General features: G+C 37.5%; 1 protein-coding gene across 1 annotated transcript in view; it reads right to left on the minus strand.

Moving 5' to 3' along the window:
• Positions 1–2,151: 2,151 nt before the first annotated feature.
• The window catches only part of RPRD1A (regulation of nuclear pre-mRNA domain containing 1A), a gene marked incomplete at its 3' end in the record, with an annotated part of 72,899 nt that continues 49,767 nt past the window's right edge, over positions 2,152–25,283 (minus strand). Inside the window, exon 7 of the mRNA XM_082668272.1 lies at positions 2,152–5,608. Within this exon, the coding sequence (XP_082524398.1) occupies positions 5,459–5,608 (150 nt within the window). The remainder of the gene's footprint in view (positions 5,609–25,283) is intronic.

Here is a 25,283-nt window from a genome sequence, read left to right on the forward strand (position 1 = left end):
TGGGCCCGTGAGCCATGGCCGCTGAGCCTGCGCGTCTGGAGCCTGTGCTCCGCAACCGGGAGAGGCCACAACAGTGAGAGGCCCGCGTACAGAAAAAAAAAAAAAAAAAGTAAATCCTGACACATGATACAACATGAACGAACCTAGAGGAGATTATGCTAAGTTTAATAAGCCAAGCACAAAAGAACAAATATTTTATAATTCCACTTATATGAGGTACCTGGAGAAGTCAAATTCATAGAGACAGAAAGTAAAATGGCTGCAAGGGGCTGGAGAGAGAGGGAGTTATAGTTTAATGGGCAGAGTTTTAAATGGGGAAGATGAAAATGTTCTAAAGATGAATGGTGGTGATGGTTGCACAACAGTGTTAATCATCAATGTATTGAATGCCAGAGTACACTTTACAATGGTGCATTTTATGTTACATACATTTTACCTCAATAAAAACAACACACAAGACAACTGCATATAATATCTTTTCAAAAGCCCCCCTCCTTCACCACACTTCTAGCTAAGATGTTACTTTTTAATTTGAATATTTGCATGTTATAATTTCACTATAACTTCACGTTATGCAAAATGTGGATATGGTGATGATGGAGCTGCTACACAACATATCAGTATAACAGGCAGCACTATGTAGTAGTTCAGAAGCACAGGCTCAGAGTCAGACTTGGAGCTGGGTCTGAATCCCAGCTTCACCATCTGACTTGCTCAGGGTCACACAGAATTTACACTGTGTCTTAGCTTCCCCATATGTAAAACTAGAATAATCAGAGCATCTATCGCAAAGGATATGTGAAGTGCTTAGAGCAGCCCTGGTGTACAGGAAGTACCATAAATGCGTGACCTACCATCACTGTATGTTATAGACCATAATTTGCTTTGCAGGGCATTGTTTCTCAAAGTACAGTCAAGAATTACCTGCATCAGAATCATCTTGGTAGCTTGTTTAAAATGCAGATTTCCAAATCTATCCCAAATCTTCAGAAACAGAATCTCTGGATGCAGGTCCCACTGTATAAAACCTACTGCTGCAAGGGGGGAAGATTGGAATGGGAATGGGAATGGGAAGCACCCGGATACAGATAAAGTGACCAGAGGCCATCCAGAATGGAAAACCAGGGGCACTAGCCTAAGGACTAGACCTCCCAGACTTTCTAGATAAGAATCACAGAGAATTCTGATTCAGGAGGTATGTGCCCTTTTTGCAAACGTCCCAAGTGAGTCTTATAAAAGGAGTTTGACAAACACTGCCTTAGAGATTCCCTCAGATTTCTAGTATTTTCCAATTCTGCTTTAAATTCAAGATGTGGTGAGAGGACCTGTACTCCAGGGATTTCAAGGTACCAAGTGAATCTGTTCACTCAAAAGCACTACTGGGCTTCCCCGGTGGCGCAGTGGTTGAGAGTCCGCCTGCCGATGCAGAGGACACGGGTTCGTGCCCCGGTCCAGGAAGATCCCACATGATGCGGAGCAGCTGGGCCCGTGAGCCATGGCCGCTGAGCCTGTGCGTCCGGAGCCTGTGCTCTGCAACGGGAGAGGCCACAACAGTGAGAGGCCCGCGTACCGCAAAAAAAAAAGAAAGAAAAAAAGCACTATTTATTTCTGTGCAGTAGGTCACAAAACAAGATATGGTCTCGTTCTCTGCCCAAAGGAACCTGCTATATACGGAACTGTAAAACCGATACTTTATTATCTTATTACTTGGAATTGCCTGAAATTACCTGGAATTTTAAATCATGAAGGAAGTCACGGACTTGAAAGTTACTCTAGAGCAGCGGTTGTCAAAATGTGGTCCTTAAACTCAGTGGCATTAGCATCAAATTGTTAGAAATGTAAACTATCAGGCCTTATCCCAGAACCTCTGGGGGTGGGGCCCAGCAACCTATAGCTTAATAAGCCCTCCAGGTGATTCGGATGTTCGCTCAAGTTCGGTTCCCATTGACCATGCAAATAGAATCTCCTTTGGCAGTTTCTCCACGGTAATATTGCTGGACACTTCCAGTACTTTGTTTCCCTCCCAGTCCATCAATGTCTCCCTCCCCACCCCATATCCAATTAAACAAATTCACAAAAATAATCTACACATCTCAAAAAGAACGTAAAACTTTATTAAGAACATCTTATATTTTCATCAGATACCACCAAAGAAAAAGGGGTAAAGAAACAGGGAAACTTCATCTTCCCGTGTGCTACTGCCACCTCAGAACAGACTCATGTGTGGATGGCTGGAATTACAGATGGCAACAAATGCTCTGTATAAATAAATTCAGTAAGTAACACAATGCTCCCTTTCTATACAGAGAAGAATTGGATTTACACTTTAAAAAGCTTTGATACAGTGCAACAACTATTAAACAAGACTACATCTTAGGAGCTACTTCTTAATAGAAATCAAAGCAGTATAGAGCTTTATGTTATTTCATATAATATAAATTTTTTGAATGGAAAATTCAGGAAGGACATTCTAACTTTCCTTATTAATTTGTACTTTTGAGTGTTTTCTTTCTAAAGATTTCTCAGAACCTGTTCAATAATGATAATAGATGAGTTGCTCATCTACAGTGACAATTGACAACCTAGGTTTGTTATTTTAATTTTACAAATCAAGATGACAAGGTCATCCCGGCTGTTGCTGACCCTGAAGGAGTTCTTACAGAAAAACCCTGACGCAGAGTGTATGTGAGAAGAGGTACCAAAATAGCTGCACCTGGACTGGTTTTCATAGAAAGGGAGGTTGGCTATTAAGCACAGCTCATTTTCTCAGACTCCCGGGTTCCCCCATGTGGTTCTTTTACTTACTGTAATGATGGAAGGAGCAGAGGGAACACCAGGGAATCTGTTCAAACTGCCACTCCAGACAGCTCTCTGCACTGTTTGTGGAGAAAAGAGTGATGGTATCCATTCAAACCAAAATACCCCTACTGCAAGTATGGTGACATGCTTTTCTCCTGAGGGGCCAGGCCAAGCTGCACTCAAAAATGCATGATTTGCCTCACGTACACAGTGAAGAAAATGCTCATGATTCAGAATCTGGTATTATAGTACCCCCAGCTAGCCCCATTTCTTGAGAAAATGTAGTCTCCCTTTTAGAAAGGAAAGCTATTTACTGCTAAGGCTTACCATGTTAATTATCATAAGGCTGAAAACATAACTTCTAAACCAGACCATATCATTTGTGTTTACAGTCAGTAAATCAACCAACAACTGAAGGTTTGTGGAGGACTGGTCAAAGGGTGAAATTGGGAGTAGGATTCAGGTTGAGTACTATCACTTATCACAAATTGCATCAAGCTCTTTAAAAAATAATGCGTTTTTATCATAAATATTTAGAGCAGATACTGGCATTAAAATCAGTATCTATGTCAGAAGTCTGTCTTAAATGGTGAAAATATTTCAACAAACTTCTAATAGGTTTCAAATCTTCCCAGGAGTACATAGTTTATAAATTAGTTTTAAATGGAAAAAATGCATTTTGAATAGATAAATCAACACTTCAGCAGATCATAAATAAGGTCAAGATGCTGAAAATAAATTAATACACAAGCTTTTGCTTTCACTTTAACAAAAATTAACTTATGTGGCATACTTTTACAACAGGTATAACCAGGTTTTAATAATTGTGCGTTGGTTACACCCTCCACCACCATGCTGAATCTTTTTCTTACATATCCTACACCTAGGGACAGAAGTACACAAGACAGACATACACCCCAATGTGTAAGTCTGGCTGCTACACACCATTTTCTTAGTGACGTTACAAATGTTGGTCAGGATCTACTACCAGTAATTTGTCAACCACATTACAAGTTAAGTACATTCATGGTTAAGTGGATTAGATTCCTGGGTGAGCTTTCCGTGGTAGTGTTCACAGGGAATCTAATTACTACCGTTCCTGTGAAAAAATGTGCCCCGAGTCCCAAAAGTTGACTAAAAAACTTTGGAATATAAGCCATATGTGGGAACTACTTCTCTGTGTGTCTGTTTCTGAGAGGTCAAACTGTTAAAAGCACTGTTCCCAAAACTACTGGCTACCAAAAATAAATATTTGTCTTCTCCTTCACATATAAATTCATTTTAGCTATAATCTCTAATACTGAGAAAGAGTGAAGCCATTCAGACTAGTGAGACATAACTGGCTTGTGGGATCTAAAAGATGTTTTATTGACTATCTCAGTTGAATCTTCTTACAACGAAAAGAAAAATTTCTAATATGTAAAGTAATGAATGAAAAAAACGTTCATCCTAAGTCATCACTGAGTACAAAATCCACAGCTTAACAATGTGATTTAAAGAGAAAGCAGGAGAGCATGCAACTGCTCTAACACACAGGGTTAGAAATAAAAGGTAAAAAAAAAGTACATTTGTTTTGGTAATTCTAAATATACAAATATAATATTTACCAGATCTACCCTGTAGTGTAGCACTGCTTAATTTCCAAATATACAGTCATTCAAAAACCTTAAGGAAACATTAATAATGTTCCAGGCTACTTTACTGAACATTAATGAATATTGTGTTCTTGAGATATTAAAGCTAAAAATACTATTGTTTTTAAAGTTAAATGGCTAAGAGAATAATAAAGTATCATTATTTTACACTTCTTTTAATCCCACAGATGGCTTTGTGTTAAAGGGATCAATTATGTTAAAAGGAGCCTGATTTGACAACTAGAAATCAGTTCTAGAATCAGAGTTGTTCTCTTGGTACAGTGTCAAAATTCATAACATTTCCAAAGCATTTTCATATTAATCTATCCAAATAATAATAAACAGTTTATTCAAGGGGGTCCCTATTTAACACTCCTTTTATTCTACACTGTGGCAGTTGGAATGGAACCCCTATAGTACTATTGTGGAAAAGTTCTCTAGGTTCTGATCTGACTCTCAAAATGACATCCATATTTACTGTTAAATTACTGACCTCTAGGAAATAGGAATCAAAGGCATTGAGAGGCACAGAACTGATATTTTGGTTGGGGAGAAGGATGAAAATTAAGTTGGAACACTTAGTCCCTTCTACAATCAAGTCCTAACTATACCATAATAAATTCTCAACAAACTCCTCATTAGTTCTTACTCTTTAGGAATTACATACTATACAGTGATTAGATACTGAAGAAAATAAAGAAAATCATTTGAAAATACATGAAGAAATAGAAACATGGAATTTCTCACAAGGCCCTGAATCAAAAAAATTTACAAAAAGATCTTTTGAAAATAATCACTATTTGTGAGCTTATTAATACACAGAGATTCACGTTGTTTAAACTAAGTCATGTTAACTTACCAATAAAATAGTAAACAAACCAACATTTTAAACAATTTTATAAATTACTTATTTCTTTTTGTTAATGTCACTCTCTCAACAATATACAAAAATAACACTACAGGACTATCCACCTAACCTGTCTCCATCTCTTGCAAAGTCCTGGGCCCTGGAAAGAGACTGGTCATCAATCTTCACTGTAGATGTCCCCCGCAAAGGGCAGGTGCATGTGGCTGCCAGTAACATTGGGCAATCGAGATAAGTCCGGCAGGCTCTGGATCCGGGACCTGAGTTCTTTTCGCACCAGGGAAACTCTGGCTAACTTGCGCTTGTATTCCTGTAACATCAAACCACTCTCATTAGCATTTCTGGGAGTTCAGAGAAGAGCTATCTAGCTTATCTAGCTAATGCTCTACATTAAATCTGGTAAAACATTCAGTTTATGCTGAACAACGAGATTATAATGTGAGCTTTAGGATCAAAAGAGGGACTTGGGAAATACTCAAGTAGGTAAACTCATTATTATGAAAAATCACAATCGTAAGCTCTTGTTTCACACTTGTAAAGAGAAGACTAAAGTATTAATATACTTAACCACAGCATATAAGATTTTCAGGTATACAGGAGCTTGGATAAGAAAAAGTATATATTTATTTTCACAAACTTAAACTGAAATTTAGCACTGTTTTCAATTCTGAATGTTGGCAGCAGACCACAGGAGCATTATCAGTATCTGTGAGTTTAATAGAAACCAGTTGCTTCAATATTACTTTACAGTTTTTCACATCTATCTTAAAATATTGTTTACATTTATGACTACTTTGAAATTATTAGACCAACTGCTACATGTAATTTAATGTATCAGTAAAGAAGCATATATTACTGTACTTTTATTATTTCAATAAGCTCTACTTCAATATAACTTGTTTCCATTGTAATGCTATGCATTTTATTTTCTATATTTAAAATATTTAACTTGAGAAGGGGTCCAAGGCTTTGCCAGATCACCAAAGGATTACAATGCCACAGAAAGAAGGTTAGGAAACCCTGCAAACAGCAGCCTAAGGAGTCAGAGACTGGAAACTAATTAAGATCATGTTTGGCTTAGGGGGAAACAGCCCCTTCTCTGTAGTGGAAATATCTTTTAACTGAAGTTTCCAGACTTCAACAAGGAGAGAGGACCCTTCTTTACTCCATCACCTAGCAGAGGTGGGATGTGAAGAGGGGAACCTAGAAAGTGGGTATTATTCCCTCTATAAAGCCTACAGCCCTCTTCTTCCCTCTGACCGAGGGTGATCTCAAGACAGACCAGGTGAGTGATAAGCTTTCATCTGGGGTCGAGGGTCTCTCCACAAAGGGCTCTCTCCACAAAGAGCCCTTCTTCTTTAGCTGTTTCTCAACTCTGACTGAATCACCTAGGAAATTTTTGAAGAAACTCAGAATTTTCAAGAGAACTCCAGCCTCACTATCTATCAATTAAATGAGAATCTCTGGCAGTGGATCCAGAGCTCTCAAATTTTGTAAAATCTCCCCCAAAGGATGCTAATACACAGCCAATTTGTGAGCTACTTCTCTACGGTTTTTCTGTCTAAAATGAAATCAGTTAGCAAACTTTGTGTTACTGAGCCTCCTCTTTTAAAGAATAACTAAACCTGGGGAAAGGAGTTTGTCAGAATTACTATATCGCAACTGCTCTAAGGGAAAGGAGAAGATTTCTGAAGCATGGGGAACTGGGCACAATGGCAGACAAAGCAGACAAGGTTGAAAGCTGGACATGTTCTAGGAGAGCTTTGGGCACACAAGAGAGGGGTCAATCTTTGCCATGTCTGCCTGTTCCTGAATTTCTAATCCATCATGAAGATCAAGGTTGAGTAAAAGAGAGTTTAATTGGGATCTATAACCTCAAGGTAAGATTTTCCTGTTCCCTTTTCCCCTTTGCCAGTGACACACTGGAACATCAGGTAGGTTTCAGCATAACAGCTCGGAGTGGCAAACAAAAGAGAAGCACCAGAGTATTTCATTCTAGATGCATACTCTTCAGTCGGATCTCCACACACATCTCATTTAGCATACGTGTCTTCCTCAGCACATGCTGATAGGGGGCCAAACACATATCTCCATCTGTCCCTCTGTTCTTACTAAATCATTCTCTAATAAGTAACACCTAAAGTACTCTGGGGTCAGCATGACATAGCCAGATGCTGTTCAAACATGCTCAGAAGTAATTACTCTCTGCTCCTCTCGAGGCTAGATGTTTTGAGAAATGTCTTACGTGCCTTTAGTGGTCATTACTGCTCACCCTAATTTCTAGTTTCTAGCATCCAGATAGGCTGTACTTCAATTATTAAGGTTTATATTAATCCTTTGATTCAAAGGATCTGTGGCAATTATTGATAAAAGCCTTCTACCAATTGGCAACACTGCATACAAGAAATTTGGTAAACATAATCAAAAGCTGCCATTTATTGAATGCCCATAATATGCCACACATTAAAATACGAACTCATTTAATCCTTTCAATAATCCTGTGAGAAGAGTGATTATCCTTCATAAGCGAGTAAAATCGTGCTTTACTATATTAGGAACAAAAGTAGTAATCAAAAGCTTTCTGCTACTGTCACAGGCAGACTTTCATCTGAAAGACAAAAGATTTAAGTAGCCCTGGTTAACTATTTGATGTTAGCCTGAAGAAAAAACCAGATGAAACCTGACGAACTACCCAATTCTATGATCCAGGCCATAGTCCCAAAACTTTTCAATTGCCTCACTGGTGGTCTAGAAAGAGGCTCCAAGATTCCACAAGTTGGCTTCCTATGGCAACAATGCTTACAATAAGATATGTATATTGTTTTGATTCTGATGTACAATAATGATAGTAATTCTCTTAGGTCAGAATCATCACAGCACCATGAATGCACACCTTTAGAAAAATGTTGTTGACTGTCTATTTACAATCCTCCTCTCTGCCCTACAAGACTGGGAGTGTTGTGATGGCAGTCCCCAGCATATGGCTAGTATATATTTATTAAGCGCTGGAGATAATAGTGTTAAACAAAACAGATGAGGTCTCTTGCCTTTACAAAGCTAACATTTCAGGGGGAAGGAGGCATAAAAAAACATAAATATCAATATTATTTCAGGTATAAATGAAGAAAATAAAGTTGAGCAATAGGAGAATAAAATACAGCCATGTGGGGGGGGGGCGGGGAAGTCAAGGCTACTTTACAAGTAAACAAAAAAAGAGAGGATTAAGGGTTCAAAAATTTTAAGTTTAAGAGCCTGAGGGCGCCCTTCTGCTCAGCCCCACTCCGTGAAACGCAGGCTCTACCTTAGATGCAGAAGCTGAGAATACTGGAGCACGGATAACCCTTGCCCCCAATTCAGGAGGTGGTGGTCTTCACGAGAAGAGGCAAGCCAAGAGGAACACAGGCTCCTGCACCCCCTCCCTTCACCAACGGCTCAGCTCCTATAGCAGGGTCATCACTTAAAGAAAAGCTTGCCATTGTCCCACTCCTAGTTCCACAGACCTGACTCAAAGATTTTGCATGAGAAACATGTAATAAAACAGATAGCGCCCTCCTGGTGTCAGAACAAATATCTAACACTGACCTCAAAACAAAATCAGTGTCTGGAAGAGATACCTGCACTCCCATGTTCATCGCAGCATTATTCACAATAGCCAAGATATGGAAGAAACCCAACTCTTTGTCAACAGGTGAATGGATAAAGACATGGTACATATATACAATGGAACATTCAGCTATGAGAATGAGGAAATTCTGTCATTTGCAACAACCTGCACAAACCTATAAGACATTATGTTAACTGAAATTAGCCAGACAGAGAAAGACAAATACTATATAATCTCACTTATATGTGGACCCTTAAAAAAAAGATGAACTCACAGAAACAGAAAATGATGGTGACCAGGGACTGGGGTGGAGCGGGGGTGGGAGATGGGGAGATACTGGTCAAAAGGTACAAGCCTTCAGTTATAAAATGAATATGCTCTGGGGATCTAATGTACAGGTGGTGATTATAGTTAATAATACTGTGTTGTACACTTGTACACTTGATACACTGCTGAGAGTAGACCTTGTGTTCTCATCACCAAAGTAGCCATGTGATGAATATATTAATTAACCTGGTTGTGGTAATCATTTCACAAATACATGTGTTAAATCATCCCATCGTAGACTTTAAATATATACAATTTTATGTGCCAATTTTACTTCAATAAAGCTGGAGTGGGAGAAAAGAAATATCTCTTTTTATTCTCAGTAAACCAGAAAAATTACCCTAAGCATGAAAGAGAAAACACAAACGTGGACCCAGTGGCATGCATGTATCAGGGAAAGTCAAAGGTGTGATAGTCTAATCTGATAAACACATCAATAGGTAAGGCCACTACATAAGTCTCTTTCAGTGTTCTCATTCTTTTCTAACTAAACCTGCATTTTGCAAAAACAGCTTTCAAAAGACTTATTTTGTGTTTTAACCTAAATAACCTTTTTTTTTTCCTAAAAGAATTTAGCTCTGTTCCAGTCCCAAAGAAGGGGAAGGACCTAATCTTAAGTTTTTAAAAAGAACTGCTGAAAAGCCAAAGCATTAAAAAATTAAGCCCCTTCCCTCAGCAATACTGAACTGCTTTTACTGCAAAGGTATCGTGCTCTGACTAGTCTGTGTATTTAAAAGTCTTTTTTTTAATTTTAATTTTTTAATTGAAGTATAGTTGATTTACAATGTTTCAGATGTACAGGAAAAGTGGTTCAGTTATATATAATATATATTTAAAGAATATATCTATATATATTCTTTTAGATTCTTTTCCATTATAGGTTATTACAAGATATTGAATATAGTTCCCTGTGCCATAGAGTAGGTCCTTGTTATCTATTTTATATATAGTAGTCTGTATCTGTTAATCTCGAATTCCAAATTTATCCCTCCCGCCCTGTCCCCTTTGGTCTCTTTCTTCTTTTGTTCTCTTCTCCTGTGATCTGATGACTATTTTTAGTGTTGTTTGGATCCCTTCTTTTTCGTGTTTATATGTATTATAGATTTTCTGGTTTGTGGTTACCTTGAGGTTTTGTAATAGAAGTCTATATATATACGTGATTGCTCTAAGTTGCTGATCTTTTAATTTCAAATGCATTTAAAAATACCCTGCATTTGTACTCTCCTCCCCTCACAATTACTGTTGTTGATATATTTTACATCTTGTTTTGTGCATCCCTTACCTCCTTATTGTGGACGGATAATTTTACTACTTTTGTCTAACTTCCCTACTAGCTTTGTGTATGGATGATTTCCTACCTTTACTGTATGTTCGCCTTTATCTGTGAGCTTTTTCATTCTGTAATTTTGTTTCTAGTTGTGGCCTTTTCTTTTTTACCCAGAGAGTTCCATTAACAGCCGTAAAGCTGGTGCTGAAATCTTTTACCTGTTACTTGTCTGTAAAGCTTTCGATTTCTCCATCAAATCTGAATGAGAGTCTTGCTGGGTAGAGTATTCTTGGTTGTAGGTTCTTCCCTTTTGTCACTTTAAATGCATCATGCCACTCCTTTCTGGCCTGCGGAATTTCTGCTGAAAGATCAGCTGCCACTTTGGGAACCAGTGCTCCACCTCATTTCCTGTTGACTGTTTACATGAGTCATTTTACTTCTCCCTCACTATTCTCCCCTCATTCAACAAGGTCTGTATTTTTGTTCTTAATTTACTTGCCAGTATCACCACCACCACCACCCTAAAACTGCAAATCCTCGTCTGACTATATTTCAACATTAATGAATCAGGAGGTGTTATCTATCTTGTGTGCAGTTAGAGTGGGTTAGAGCTAGGGTGAAATCTGAACCACCACTAGAAATGCTTTTCTTTACAGCTAATGTTGAGTATACATTGTGTCCAAATCTCCATTTTACAAGACCTATTTTAAGACCAAACTTGGCCACAGAAACTTTTCCTACTTTAGTTTCACACTAACTTCCTATGATCTGCTACTATTCAAGTTATTTCTGAACTTAAATACTACTATACTGTTTTCTAGTTTTCATAATTAGGGGGAAACACACTTTGTGTGTATCTATATTCCTTACAGTGTTCAGCAGAACACTGGGTGTGAAGAGGTCCCCAGTCGATTCTCCTGGGCATTAGGTCAAAAGATCTGGATACAAGTACCACCTCCTCAATTTACTACCTGTAATCTTAGGCAAGGGCACCCTAAGATTATCTAAGCCTCAGCTGCTTCCTTTGTAAAATATGGGTATCTATTTTATTGGGCTGTGACGCTTAAATAAGTTAATGTGGAAGTTTTCAAATTATGAAGTGCCACAGAACTGCAGTTATCATTCGGGGATGGTATCAGAACCATCTTGCACCAAAAACAGCTAAGAGGATAAATTTCCTAAAATTTGGAGTTCTTATTCATTTTAGGGCTGATCCAGATACAGTTGTTCTAATATTTCAGTTGCTTAAATAGCTTAACTATTTCTGAATTTAAATAAATATATATATATATATACATATATATATATATATATATATATAGGGGCTGCCATTACCTTGCACATGCTACTAATAATTCTGCTCTCTTCTCTCATACATGACTCTGAATTAAAAAAAAAAAACTGGGAGAAATTCAACTATACCCACATGTGCATCTTTAGTGGCCATTAAGGGCTATGGTCAACAATTTCAAGCATCATGCCTACCATATTACTGCCCCTTCCTTCCTACCCACTTCCTGAGAGACAGCTGCTGCAGCAGAAAGAGGAATATATCAAGTTAGGAAGCCCAATCCTGATTCTAGTGAGCAAGCTGTGTAGCTTTTGTAGGAATCAAGTTTGAGTGTAATCCAGATTCCGGAATGCTCTGAAAACAAGGCTTTGATAATGCATTCTCTCTCACTTTTCATTTGTGAAATCAATGTTTAGGGTGCCTTTCAAGTATAACAATATGGGCTGGACAACCCCCAGTTTTAAAAGACATATGAGGATATTTTTTTCAGCCAAAAAAACATGGACATCCTAGTATTAAAGACTTTCTCCAGGCTTCCCTGGTGGCGCAGTGGTTGATAGTCCGCCTGCCGATGCAGGCGACACGGCTTCGTGCCCCGGTCCGGGAAGATCCCACATGCCGCGGAGCAGCTGGGCCCGTGAGTCATGGCCGCTGAACCTGCGCGTCTGGAGCCTGTGCTCCGCAAAGGGAGAGGCCACAACAGTGAGAGGCCCGCGTACCGCACAAAAAAAATAAAATAAAATAAAATAAAATAAAATAAAATAAAATAAAGACTTTCTCCACAATAGCATTTCTTAAAGATGGAGTGATGTAGTATTTCCATACGACATCTTATTTCCATAGTATTCCACAAGCTGTATCTATGCAAACACCTAAGCAATTTAATTTCTCCCTTTATATCTCACTATATGTATTCTTAGTCTGAAATCTGGTTGATTCAGTTTTGGCTACTTAAAATTTACCTGTTACATCATTTTTAATCAGTCGTCATAGTAACTACATGTTTGAGAATAAAATAAGTTGGTCCTTGGGTCACAAAAGCACAAATTAACGTTGAAGGTGGAGCTAGTTATCTTCATTCAAAATAGTTATCAAGACATAATCTTCAGAACATATTATAGAACCCCTTAGGTTGATGGTAATCTTCATAATCCTGGTTCATTTTATTTGTTCTTCTGCAGACCCCTAAATGGTTTTGTTCTTTGATATGTATTTCATTATGTCTTCTGCCTCTCTTTAAATGTTAACAAGTCTTCCTTAAGTGACTTTCTTCAATGTAACTATTTAGAAGCTCTGATTCTCATTTTTCAGGATCCACCATAATTTACTTCATTTTGCTTACCCTGGGGTTGGGGCTCTTTGCTAGATTAGACAGGAAAAGTTAATTGAAGTATCAATCAATATTTTAAAAATACCACTTATTTTCTTAAAGGCGGCCAAGAAATTTCATGATGTCAGGGAGATTAGTCAAGTCTGTTGCCATCTCCAGGTAACAGAGTGTAAAGCAGGTAAAGATCTCAGTGATTTGCCCTAACTTGTCTTCTAGAAAACAAATACCCAAAACTTAGCTTGGGATCTAGTCCTGCAATTGTTAAAAACTATTGTATATATAATTAAAGTATTTTAAAAGTAAAATATCAAATCCTTTCTCATTTCTTTTCACATTATCCCACACATCTCTGATGGAACCATTTTTCCTTGACCAACTGCAGAAAAGTTACCTTTTAGTGGGAAATACTTTAGTGTAAATGAATGTCATCTAACAGACTGTCTTATATCTTGCAGTTCCTTTGAGGGCTTACTATCATTCTCTTAAATAAGTATTCTACAATAAAAGCAGATTTTACTTCTAAAATATTCTTGGAATAGGTAATTCCCACCTGTTAGTAAATTATAATTCTATTACCATGAAGGCTCATTAGCCTTCTGGATTAACAAGTAGAAAAAAGATTTAATATTTTCTCAGGGAATTAGTTTTCTGCAAGGAACCCAATGCCTACCTGGCTATCGACTGGGTTTTAAAAAATCAAAAATGCTAAATTGTAATGAGGGTAGATACTGTTATAAATAAGCTTTATAAATTTCTAGATTGAGGGTGACCCTAACCAAGATTTTGATGTGCTTACTAAATGCCAAATGCTGTTCTAAGTGGTCCATTTAATCTTCATAGGTAGAGACTCTTATTATCCATGCATTACAGATAATAAAATTAAAGCACAATTAACCACTAATTAAGAAACTTCCTTTTAAGTCAACAGACAAGGTCAAAAAAGCTTGAAACCCAGACAGTCTGGCTTCAGAGTCCTCATGCTTAACCATTATGCTATCCTGCCTCTCGTATCTTGGAATTGTTATTGGGATGGGTATTCTTTAGAAGTGTGTTATCCAACTGAAATCTACCTTACATGAAATATAGGATCACCACAGTCACAGGACTAACAGTTATGTCCCCAAAACTCAAAATCCAACATGTTTAGGAAACAAACTGTGACTTGTATTAGGTAGTCTAATTCTGCCATTAAAACATCTCTGGAATCCCCAGTAATGGAGAGGAGCTGTCATTTTCTCATGAATAACAGCATATGGGCCTAGAGACTTAAAAAAACAAAACAAAACAAAAGAAGGACTAATAATAATAGCAGCAACATACAGAAGACACAAGGGAAAAGAAACAAGAAAAGGCAAGGGGCTAGTCCAATCAGGAACGATGACCAATATTCCAGGAAAGTTGAACCTATCACTAATCATCAGTTTTGACCTTGGAGGGGGAGGGGGAGCCAGGAGCTGATAGGCAGCATATAACTGAGGTCATTTATTTGTAAGCAACTTCAAAATCAAGTGGGAAGAAGGAATTTAAGGAAGTGAGATATAACTAATTTTTCTACTTGTCTGATATTTAAGTTAGGAAGTAGACTTAATTATGCTTTCTATAAATTTTCATGTTGTGTGACCTTTTAGCCTAAATTATTTTCATTTTCTGTGTGACCTTCTGGTCTCACTCCCTTAGTATGTATTACCCAGTTTCTAAAGAATCACACTATTTCAGGGTCATGGAGGTCAGCCAATTTGATATTTCCCAAATTGGGCGTCCCATGGAACACTGTTACACAAGGCTTTAACTGGCAGGCCACAAATCAGAGGTTCTGGGCTGTTTGGGAGCACACATGTTTCTCTGCTACATCCCTGCTCCAATCTCCAATATGCTCATGTCCAGAGTGAAGCTCCAAGAAGGGAATCTGGTTTGTAACATTCCTCAAAAACCTGAAATACATGTTTGCTGAATATATACTACCATCTCCCAGAGCCAGTTGTTTATATATAGAATACAGTGAGGCAAACATTAGACCCAACATTTCTCTTGTCCTTGTCATTCAACCTCTTCTTGACCACCCTCAGTAACAGCAAACAATACTTTATCCTTCACTTTTAAAGAACAGTTTCACTGGATATAGAATTTTAGGTTGTTTTTCCTTGAACAGTTTTCACCCCACTCCCTTCTTGCGTGATTCTACTGAGAAGTGCACTGTAATTCTTAGCCTGCAAGTAAGATGTTTTTTCCCTCTGGCTTTTTTCAAGGTTTTCTCTTTGCCTTTCATTTTCTGCAGTTTGAATATGACACACCTAAGTGCAGACTAGATTTTCTGATATCCTGTCGGGTGTTTGTTCTGCGTTTCCTGGGTCAGTGGTTTGATGTCTGTCATTAACTCTGGAATTTCTTGGCCATTATTACTTCAAATATTTCTTCTGCTTCATTTGTTCTTCTGGTATTCCAAGCACATGTATGTTACACTTTTCCAAACTGTCCCACAATTCTTGAATGCTCTGTGTTTGGTTTTTGTTTTGTTTGGGAGGGGAGGTTGTTGCTTGTTCTATTTTCTTTTTGCATTTCAGTTTGGAAAGTTTCCACTATCAAGCTCACTGATTTTTTCCTCAGCAGTGTCCAGTCTACTGAGGTGATCATCAAAGGCACTTTTCATTTGTCAGTGTTTATTTCTAACATTTAAAATTTGCTTTTGATTCTTTCTTAAGCATGTTCACCTCTACTTAGATCTGTTCTCGAATGGTGTCTACTTTTCATTAGAGCTGTTAACATATTAATCAGTTATTTTAAATTCCTGAACTGGTGATTCCAGGATTTGTGTCATACAAGAATTTGTTGCTGATCCTTGTTTTGTCTCTTCAGGCTGTTTCTTGTCTTTTGGCATGCTTTGTAATTTTTTCAAAAGCTGAACGTGATTACCAGGCAATAAAAACTGAGGTAAATAAATCTTTATTGAGAGGTTTTACATTAATCTGGCCAGGATTGGGGCAGTATTTAAGGTTTGCTGTAGATGTAGATAGCTGAGGCTGAAACATTTATTAAGTAATCCTTTCACATTAGGACAGTTCTAATTGCCAGAATGGTCTTGCTTGTCACCTGGAACATATCCACTGGTCCTAGGTTCTGCCTTCTTATGTAAACCCAACTCTTCTCTTCTGATAGCTTTCAAAGCATCTGAAGACAGGTAGCACATAAATTATGCCTGTCCTCAAGTCTGATCTCTGATATCCCCATTTGTTCAACTGTTCTCCAATGTATTTTGTTTCCATTTCCTTTGCCATCCTGGCCTCTGCCTCTGAATAAACACTGTGCTAAGTTAATTCCCTTTGCTAACGCAGAATTCAGCCTGAGTTCAATACATAAATCCGGCTGTTGTTTAACCAGCATCCAATAAAACAGAACGTACTTTCCATATTCTGAACACTTAGTGTAGCTTAACACTGTTTATGTTACCATAGCTATATCACCATGCTGACTAACAGCTACATGACCGCTGCTTTCTTCCATGAAGTGATGCCAAGCCAGGTCCTGATCATGTTGATGCAGTTAGCTTAGAGGAATCTAAATGTAGGAACTGACAGTAGAAATTTTTAAGCAGCGAAAAGTGATAATGAAAGCAATGCAAGATTCACATTGATTCCCATTCAATTTGCACTAGTTATGGACCAATGGTTATTAAACTGTGAGCCAAAGATGCATATTAGGGGCAGCCCTAATTCAACTGAAGTTGTAAGCAAATTTGTGCGCGTGTGCATTTTTCAAACCTGTTGGCAACTCAAAAAAGGTTAAAAAGGGCCATGTTCTCATATTTCTGCAATCTTTCTGGTGTTTCATGAATACACCTTTTTAATCAAAGAAAACTGAACACATTTAGCTATGGTCCCGAAAGTCAAAAGGTAACTACAATCTCATTTGGAATAAGAATATAAAGCACATTACTGTAGCAAAATGTGTTTAGCATCTAATAAGTTATCAGAATTTATCAAATTTACTGATAATGACCTGCCTAGTTAATATATGTACATTTTCATTGTATGCAAATTACCTCAATTTTAAAATGTACTAAGTTTATTAATCCTAAAAAACACCCAAGACTATTACTTTATATTGGAATAAGATCACTGATATTAGAAAGATCCCAAGAATGGGACTGGCTTTACTTTGAAGCAGTGCTTTTCTCCATAACCTGATCTAAGCATGACCAAATTTGGCAGATGCTTTACAAAGAATTTTTGCTTTAGGAAGTTATGCCTGACAGAATTCTTTCTGTGAGACTGTTAGTGTGAATGACATAAGGCTCTCCTTAAAATTTTGATTGATTTAACTATCTAAGAGGTTCACATTTTACTTTATCAAATCTTATGTGTGCAATGATATGAAAATTACAAGATAAATTCTAGTTCTAACATGAATCTTACTTCAAAAGTAAGGAGTGAATAAATTAGAAGGTATAGCTAACAAAAATACCACTCCCCCAATAAATTACAATGGTGTACTCAAGGACTGAACTTAGAGAAGAAATGACTTGTAGTAAACAGATAACTTCCAATATTCTTGATAGTAAATATCCCCCCCCACCCCAATCTGTCACATGGACCTAGTTCTTTCAGTAAATCCAGTAAGTACAACTTATTTATCCTGATGTGGATAAATGGACCTTTTTTAAAGTTCCACCCCTGTTTGAAATAAAGGAAACAAAAGATACAATAAATGCTAGCCACCTATAATGTTTTCAAAAAATCACTTTCACAAACATTTTTTAAAAGATGAGACTGAATATACACAATTATTTAAAACAAACAAAAAACCCAGAGTGGAGTGAAACACATTAAAATATTAATAAGTGTTTTCAGAGGTTCGTGTAAACTTTTGAGTTGGTTTTTTTTTTTCAGTATTTTCCAAATTTTCTATAATAAGCATGTACTGTTTTTATGATGGGAAAGTGTTTTAGGAATAAAAGGCAAGGAAAAAAATTTAAACTCTGCATATTGCTTTCAAGAGATGAATTTCTAAAGTATTCAGAAGTTTCTAACTATAAGAAGGGAATAGGAGAAAAGTCAAAAGCACTGAATTTTAGAACTTAAATAGATCTCACAAATCATTAGGTTTGATATCTACATTTTGAAAAAAAGGGCTTGATATTGCACAATTTCTTCAAGTTCACACAGTAAGTTCTAAAACTCATAACTCTCAGTTCATTACTCTAATCCATACTCCATACTCACTGAAGACTAACCAAGATAAATACCTGAGTTGGATGTAAATTTGTACACAGTATGGTTACAACTGTTTAACATTTTTATAATTATGCTTACAATGGTGTTTTTAATCTATGATTTTTATAAGATTAAGGAAATACATTGAAGTGTTATCAGGAGCTAAGTGGTTTTAATGTATTCATTTTAATGTAATTAATGTATTTTTCAAATTTCCTTTGAAGATAATGTTAACACTTCTGTGCCTCAGTGTTCTCATTCATAAAACAGGTATAATAATAGTAATCCACCTCATATAGTCACAAATAAAAATACGATCAGTACCTAGAATGGTACCTTCACACAGAGTAAATGCTAAGTATCAGTTATTATTTTATGATAAAAATTTAAATGATCTCCCTTACAATGGAGTTTAAGTGCAATAGCAGGTATCAGGTTAGGCACTGGTAATTTTTCACCCACATAATGTATGGAAATGTTTCCCTTATGCAGGATTGGGATATTGCATTCAAGAGGCCAAAGAATTCTGGGAATCTAAAAACTAATAATCTCTTAGAGGCTCCAAGAGCAGGGTTTCTTGATGAATAGGAGTTTTTGTTGCTTTCATTATGAGTGTAGACACTCAAAATGACGGAAAATGGTGCTCACTGATGAGTCAGGAAGGAGTAACAACATGGGATTGCAGAGAGAATGAAATCTAGCAGGCAGAGCCCGAGCTGACGTCCTAAAAGTCAATCTACCTCACTAGCACTAGTCATCCAGATGCTCCACTCCTTCCTACAGATAAATTCTCGGACAGGTCTAGGTAGCGAGCTGAAGAAAAAGAGTCATCTGGCAATAGCAGCTGCTGGATAGGAACCAACATTAAATTCTGGCAGGTGTGAAGAAAGCTGTACTCTTTGTTCCTATCTTCTTTCTTTCTCCCAGTTTTCCTTCTTTCCATCTTTTTTTCTCTCCTCTGTTTTTGTTCCTTTCCCTCATGCTGAGTTCTACTGTCCAAGGAAACTCTTAACTCCGTTATCATTTACAACACGAAGTTCATTTTGTGTGAAATGTATATATACTATATACCAGTATACCTAATACTCCCTACGTATATACACTATATACAGATAATCCTAAACAGCTTTTGTGACACCAAATTCAGATTTTCACACATTCGTTAGCAAACAGGTCAAAGCTACCCTATCATGATACTACTGTCAACATTTCAGCTTTGTACAGAAGTCTGAGGAGGTACGTGGGTGCTGATACTTGTGATAAAAACAAACAAACAAACAACAACAAAAATACAAGGATAGAAGTCAGACATGCTAAGAGTGGCGAATACTTGCCACACAGATACTCCCTGGACTTTGGCTGGCTTGCTGTGTGTTCCATGCTAAAAGATAATGAAAACAGAATTTTACTATTCTGAATTGGGATTCAACATCAAAAACTCCAGTAATCCAAAAGTAAAGGGAATTTCACAAATCCAAAGAGAGGACGATAATGCTTCTTTACATTTCATAAGAAAGCAAGAGAAGATGACAAATTGTTACACATCTTCTGCTTGACAGATAGAAGTTGATGAGACTGCTGTCAAAATGTCAAAATCAGCACTGCAATATCCAGTTCAATAAAAACTAAATCCTTCAACTTGAAGATCAGTTCTTCCTGACTATATTATTTTTAAATTGCATTGTCTATATTTAATAATTAATTTACGTCCTTACTAACTTTATATCTCAAATAATACATGGGGGCTTAAAAAACATCAATAACTACAGCAAGGAAGTTTGTAATTTAAAAAAATCTCTCTGGGCAAAAATTGTCCCTCTTAATATATGCTTTTGTTGCTAAAATTTAGTATAATTTATTTTTATTCACATTTTTAGGAATGCATCATATGCCAACAATGGAGCACTGACTTACTACACTATGTTTAAACTTCATCAGCACAATTTTAGTTTTGCAAAATCTCACAAAGTATCTCACTTGTTCGACTGTTCCACTCTCACCTACTCTCATTTCATAGCCATTGAGGTTTTTATGTCATTGCTTACATTGTTTCCTTGCTTACTTGCCTAGAATTCCCATTCCTTTGTTGATCAGAACAAAACAGTACAGAGCTTTTCATAACATGGCTGTGAGGACACCCTGTTTTCTGATGAATACTAATTAGGGATGGGACAGGATCTCGAGGTGTTTAGACATTTTCAGTAGTTTACATTACTGTGCTGAATCCTCTATCAACTATTTCCTAGGGGAAAAGTTCTTCCCTCTTGAATCTGCTGTCTTACGTACTGTCCTTTCAAAAATGTTTGATGGTTCCAGTGATGTTACTATTTTTATGTAATTAGACTGTATGTACAACCTACTTGGGATGTCAGTAAAGTGGACAAGATCCAACATGAATTATCCCAGGGAATGGTTTTCCAGATACAGATGATCCCCATCACTCCTGGGTTTCACCGGCCTGGAGGAGACACTACCCGTTTCCCCTGTTCCAAGCTCCTACAAAGACACAGACACCTCACCACTGGTACCTGGCCCAGGAAGGGGGGAATGCACAGGAGTCGACCTTCCTGATTGTTTCCACTGCAACACCCTTAGTTACTGTGTTGTTCCAACCTCCTCCTTCCCGGTGTTCCACTTCTGAGCATAGAGCATTTGTGTAAATGAGATGCTCCCACCTTTAAGAGGGCACATGCCAGGATGTGGTTTATTTCTTCAATTCAATTCCTGTCAGTAATCCACCTTCTAAGAAGACTGCCACTTGAGGGAGGGGGGCACCTACAGCATTCCTTCTCTTATTAGAGTGGAGTTATTACATACCTTATATGTAATAAATATAATTTCCCCACTTTATCTACATCTATCTTTTAAGCAATCTTTATCAATCATTATGAATAGAACTTTCTGTGACAATGGAAATGTTCTACATCTGCACTATTCAACAGAGTAGCCAAGAGCCACATGTGGCTATTAAGCATCTGAAATATGGCTAGTGCTGATAATTTAAATTTTATTTAATTGTAATTAATTTAAATATCACTGTGGCTAGTGGCCACCTATTGAACAGTGCAGCTCCTTATCTCTCTACATTTCACCTCAACCCTCTCATTTCATCTCTCTCCTTCCATTTCATTTCTCTTCCTGTTTCATCTCCCTCTCTTCATTATATCTTTATATTTTATATTTAGGTAATATATATGTAACATAAGATGTATACATCTTTATTATATAATTATATGATAAAGACAGACTACACTAGGTTTTATAATTTATTTTAATATATATTAAATTTTCTATAAGTTCTAGGAGGTGGGAAAAGCTGCCACTCAGTCTAAAATCGTAAAAAGAAATCTATTCTGCTTTTGTTTTCTCTACAGAATAGAGTGAAAATCTAAATCAGGCAAGGAAATAATGTGAACACCACACTTTAATTAAGTCCAAGTCTCTTAACAGAATCAATTACATTCCAGAATGCTGGGGTAAAAGGTAAAAAACACTTCAGACCAACTTGATTCCTGAGACAATTACATCTCAGATGTCATGAAGAACTACCAAGAAGGTACACACCAGCAAATACCGTACCTAATTCTGAAAAGAGGTAGACTCTATAAGCAAGAGAGGTAGGCCTGGTGCAGATTAAGTCAGAATCTTAGAAAATGATTCAACATATTGTTTAAAAGAACTTAGGAATCCAGCTGCAATCACTGAGATGCTAAGAATATAACTAGGAATGTAAACACTTCTTGAGAGGACTATAAACGCTTTTTGAGAGGACTACAGATATAAAAACATTGCAGATATCTTATACTCTTTTTAGAGTATCCCTATAAATAAAACATAAATTCACTGGTTAAATGAGAGAACAGATATAAACTAGTTAGAAAACCTCCAAGTCTTTTTGTTTGGGGCTGCAACTTCTGAGGTACTTCCTATATGCTGGGCAGTTTAGCACCCAAATCATTTAAATCTCATAATAACCATATAAAGCAGGTGTAATTATTATCTCTATTTTACAGACAAGGAAACTGAGGTACAGAGAGGTCAAACGCTTTGCCGAATGTCACTCAGCTAGTAAGTGGTGAAGCCAGAATCTAATCTCAGGTAATCCAGTTCCAGAGTCCCTACTCCTCAGCACAAGGCTAAACTGCCTCTCGATGTGTTCACGAATCCAAGACCAAGTCAATTAACGGAGAAAAATTTCTAACCACAGGCATATTTTTAGCCTTATCTCTTGAACACATAAAATGATTTTTATCTATAATTTAGAATATATCCTTAAGAAATCTGAAGAAGAAACAAAGCCAAGAGAACCAAAACAAGAAATAACAAAAGTCAAGTTTTCAAAAAAACTCTACAGGCTTAAACATTGACTCAATTAATTAACATAGACATATATATATTTTAAAAACTAATTACATAAGAATCTGACAAACAACTCCAAGATTAAGAATGGCTGACGTGGACTTCCCTGGTGGCGCAGTTGGTTAAGAATCCGCCTGCCAATGCAGGGGACACGGGTTTGAGCCCTGCTCCAGGAAGATCCCACATGCTGTGGAGCAACTAAGCCCGTAGGCCACAACTACTGAGCCTGTGCTCTAGAGCCTGCAGGTCACAACCACTGACCCCGTGGGCCACAACTACTGAGGCCCACGGGCCTAGAGCCTGTGCTCCACAACAAAAAAAGCTACCACAATGAGAAGCCCGTGCACCACAACAAAGAGCAGCCCTTGCTTGCCGCAACTAGAGAAAGCCGGCCGGCGCTCAGCAACAAAGTCCCAATGCAGCCCAAAATAAATTAATTAATTTTTTAAAAAAATTTAAAAAAAATAAAAAAGAATGGCTGACTTTTAAAAAGTTAGAGGTAGTCCCAAAATTAGCATGAGCAAAAAAATGCCAGTGCTACATTGTCAAAAATATACGCCACCAAAAAAAAAAAAAAGACCCCTCAGAGCCTAGAAAAAAGTTTATATGCAGCCAAAAAAGCTCTACATTATTTATGTTGTAATAAATATTTTATTTACAGGAAATAATTTAAATATTCTTTACTTAAAGAATAAAAAGTATAAAGACTCATTATATATTTACTTTGCTTACTGAAATGATCCTTAAGATCCTTTCTCAGAGCCCATTATTTTCACCAAACATATACTTTCAAATACCTATTTACTTGCACATTTCCTAAACCCATGGATTAGGAAAAGTAATCTAAAAGCCGGGAGAGATTGACCCACCTCCTAGAATAACGGAAATAAAAACAAAAATAAACAAATGGGACCCAATGAAATTTAAAAGCTTTTGCACAGCAAAGGAAACTATAAACGACGAAAACACAACCCTCAGAATGGGAGAAAACATTTGCAAACAAATCAACGGACAAAGGATTAATCTCCAAAATATATAAACAGCTCATGCAGCTCAATATTAAAAAAACAACCCAATCAAAAGATGGGCAGAAGACCTAAACAGACTTTTCTCCAAAGAAGACATACAGATGGCCAAGAGGCATGTAAAAAGCTGCTCAACATTACTGATTATTAGAGAAATGCAAATCAAAACTACAATCAGGTATCACCTCACACTGGTTAGAATGAGCATCATCAGAAATCTACAAACAACAAATGCTGGAGAAGTTGTGGAGAAAAGGGAACCCTCCTGCACTGTGCTGGGAATGTAAATTGATACAGCCACTATGGAGAACAGTATGGAGGTGCCTTAAAAAACTAAAACTAGGGCTTCCCTGGTGGCGCAGTGGTTGAGAGTCCGCCTGCCGATGCAGGGGACACAGGTTCGTGCCCCAGTCTGGGAAGATCCCACATGCCGCGGAGCGGCTAAGCCCGTGAGCCATGGCCACTGAGCCTGCGCGTCCAGAGCCTGTTCTCTGCAACGGGAGAGGCCACAACAGTGGGAGGCCCGTGTACCGCAAAAAAAAAAACAAAAAAAACAAAAAAACTAAAAATAGAATTACCATACGACCCAGCAACCTCACTACTGGGCATATACCCAGAGGAAACTATAATTCAAAAAGACACATGCACCCCAATGTTCACTGCAGCACTATTTACAATAGCAAGGTCATGAAAGCAACTTAAATACCCATCAACAGACGAATGGATAAAGAAGATGTGGTACATATATACAATGGAGTATTACTCAGCCATAAAAAGGAATGAAATTGGGTCATTTGTAGAGACGTGGATGGACCTAGAGACTGTCATATGAGTAAAGTAAGTCAGAAAGAGAAAAACAAATATCGTATATTAACACATATATGTGGAATCTAGAAAAATGGTACAGATGAACTGGTTTGCAGGGCAGAAATAGAGACACAGACGTAAAGAACAAACGTATGGACACCACAGGAGAAAAGTGAGGGGCCAGTGGTGGTGGGATGAATTGGGAGATTGGGATTGACATATATACACTAATATGTATAAAATAGATAACTAATAAGAAGCTGCTATAAAAAAATAAATAAATAGGGACTCCCCTGGTGGCACAGTGGTTAAGAATCCACCTGCCAATGCAGGGGACACAGGTTCCAGCCCTGGTCTGGGACGATCCCACATGCCGCGGAGCAACTGGGCCCGTGAGCCACTGGTGGCTCAGTGAGCCACTACTGAGCCTGCACTCTAGAGCCCGCGAGTCACAAGTACTGAAGCCCGCGCACCTAGAGTCCATGCTCCGCAACAAGAGAAGCTACCGCAATGAGAAGCCCGCACACCACAACGAAGAGTAGCCCCCACTCACCGCAACCAGAGAAATCCTGTGTGCAGCAACGAAGACCCAACGCAGTCAAAAATAAATAAATTTTAAAATAAATAAATAAATTCAAATAAAAAATGAATTTTGATACAAAAATAAAAGGAGAGAAAATGCTTTAAGCACTCATTGCTAGTAATAAAAAATATAAGAAGCTATCCTACAAAGAAACATATATTAAGGTTTATAAAAAGTAGACAGTA

This window comes from Grampus griseus (genome assembly GCF_964374135.1).
Source record: "Grampus griseus genome assembly, chromosome: 12".
Lineage (NCBI taxonomy): Eukaryota > Metazoa > Chordata > Mammalia > Artiodactyla > Delphinidae > Grampus > Grampus griseus.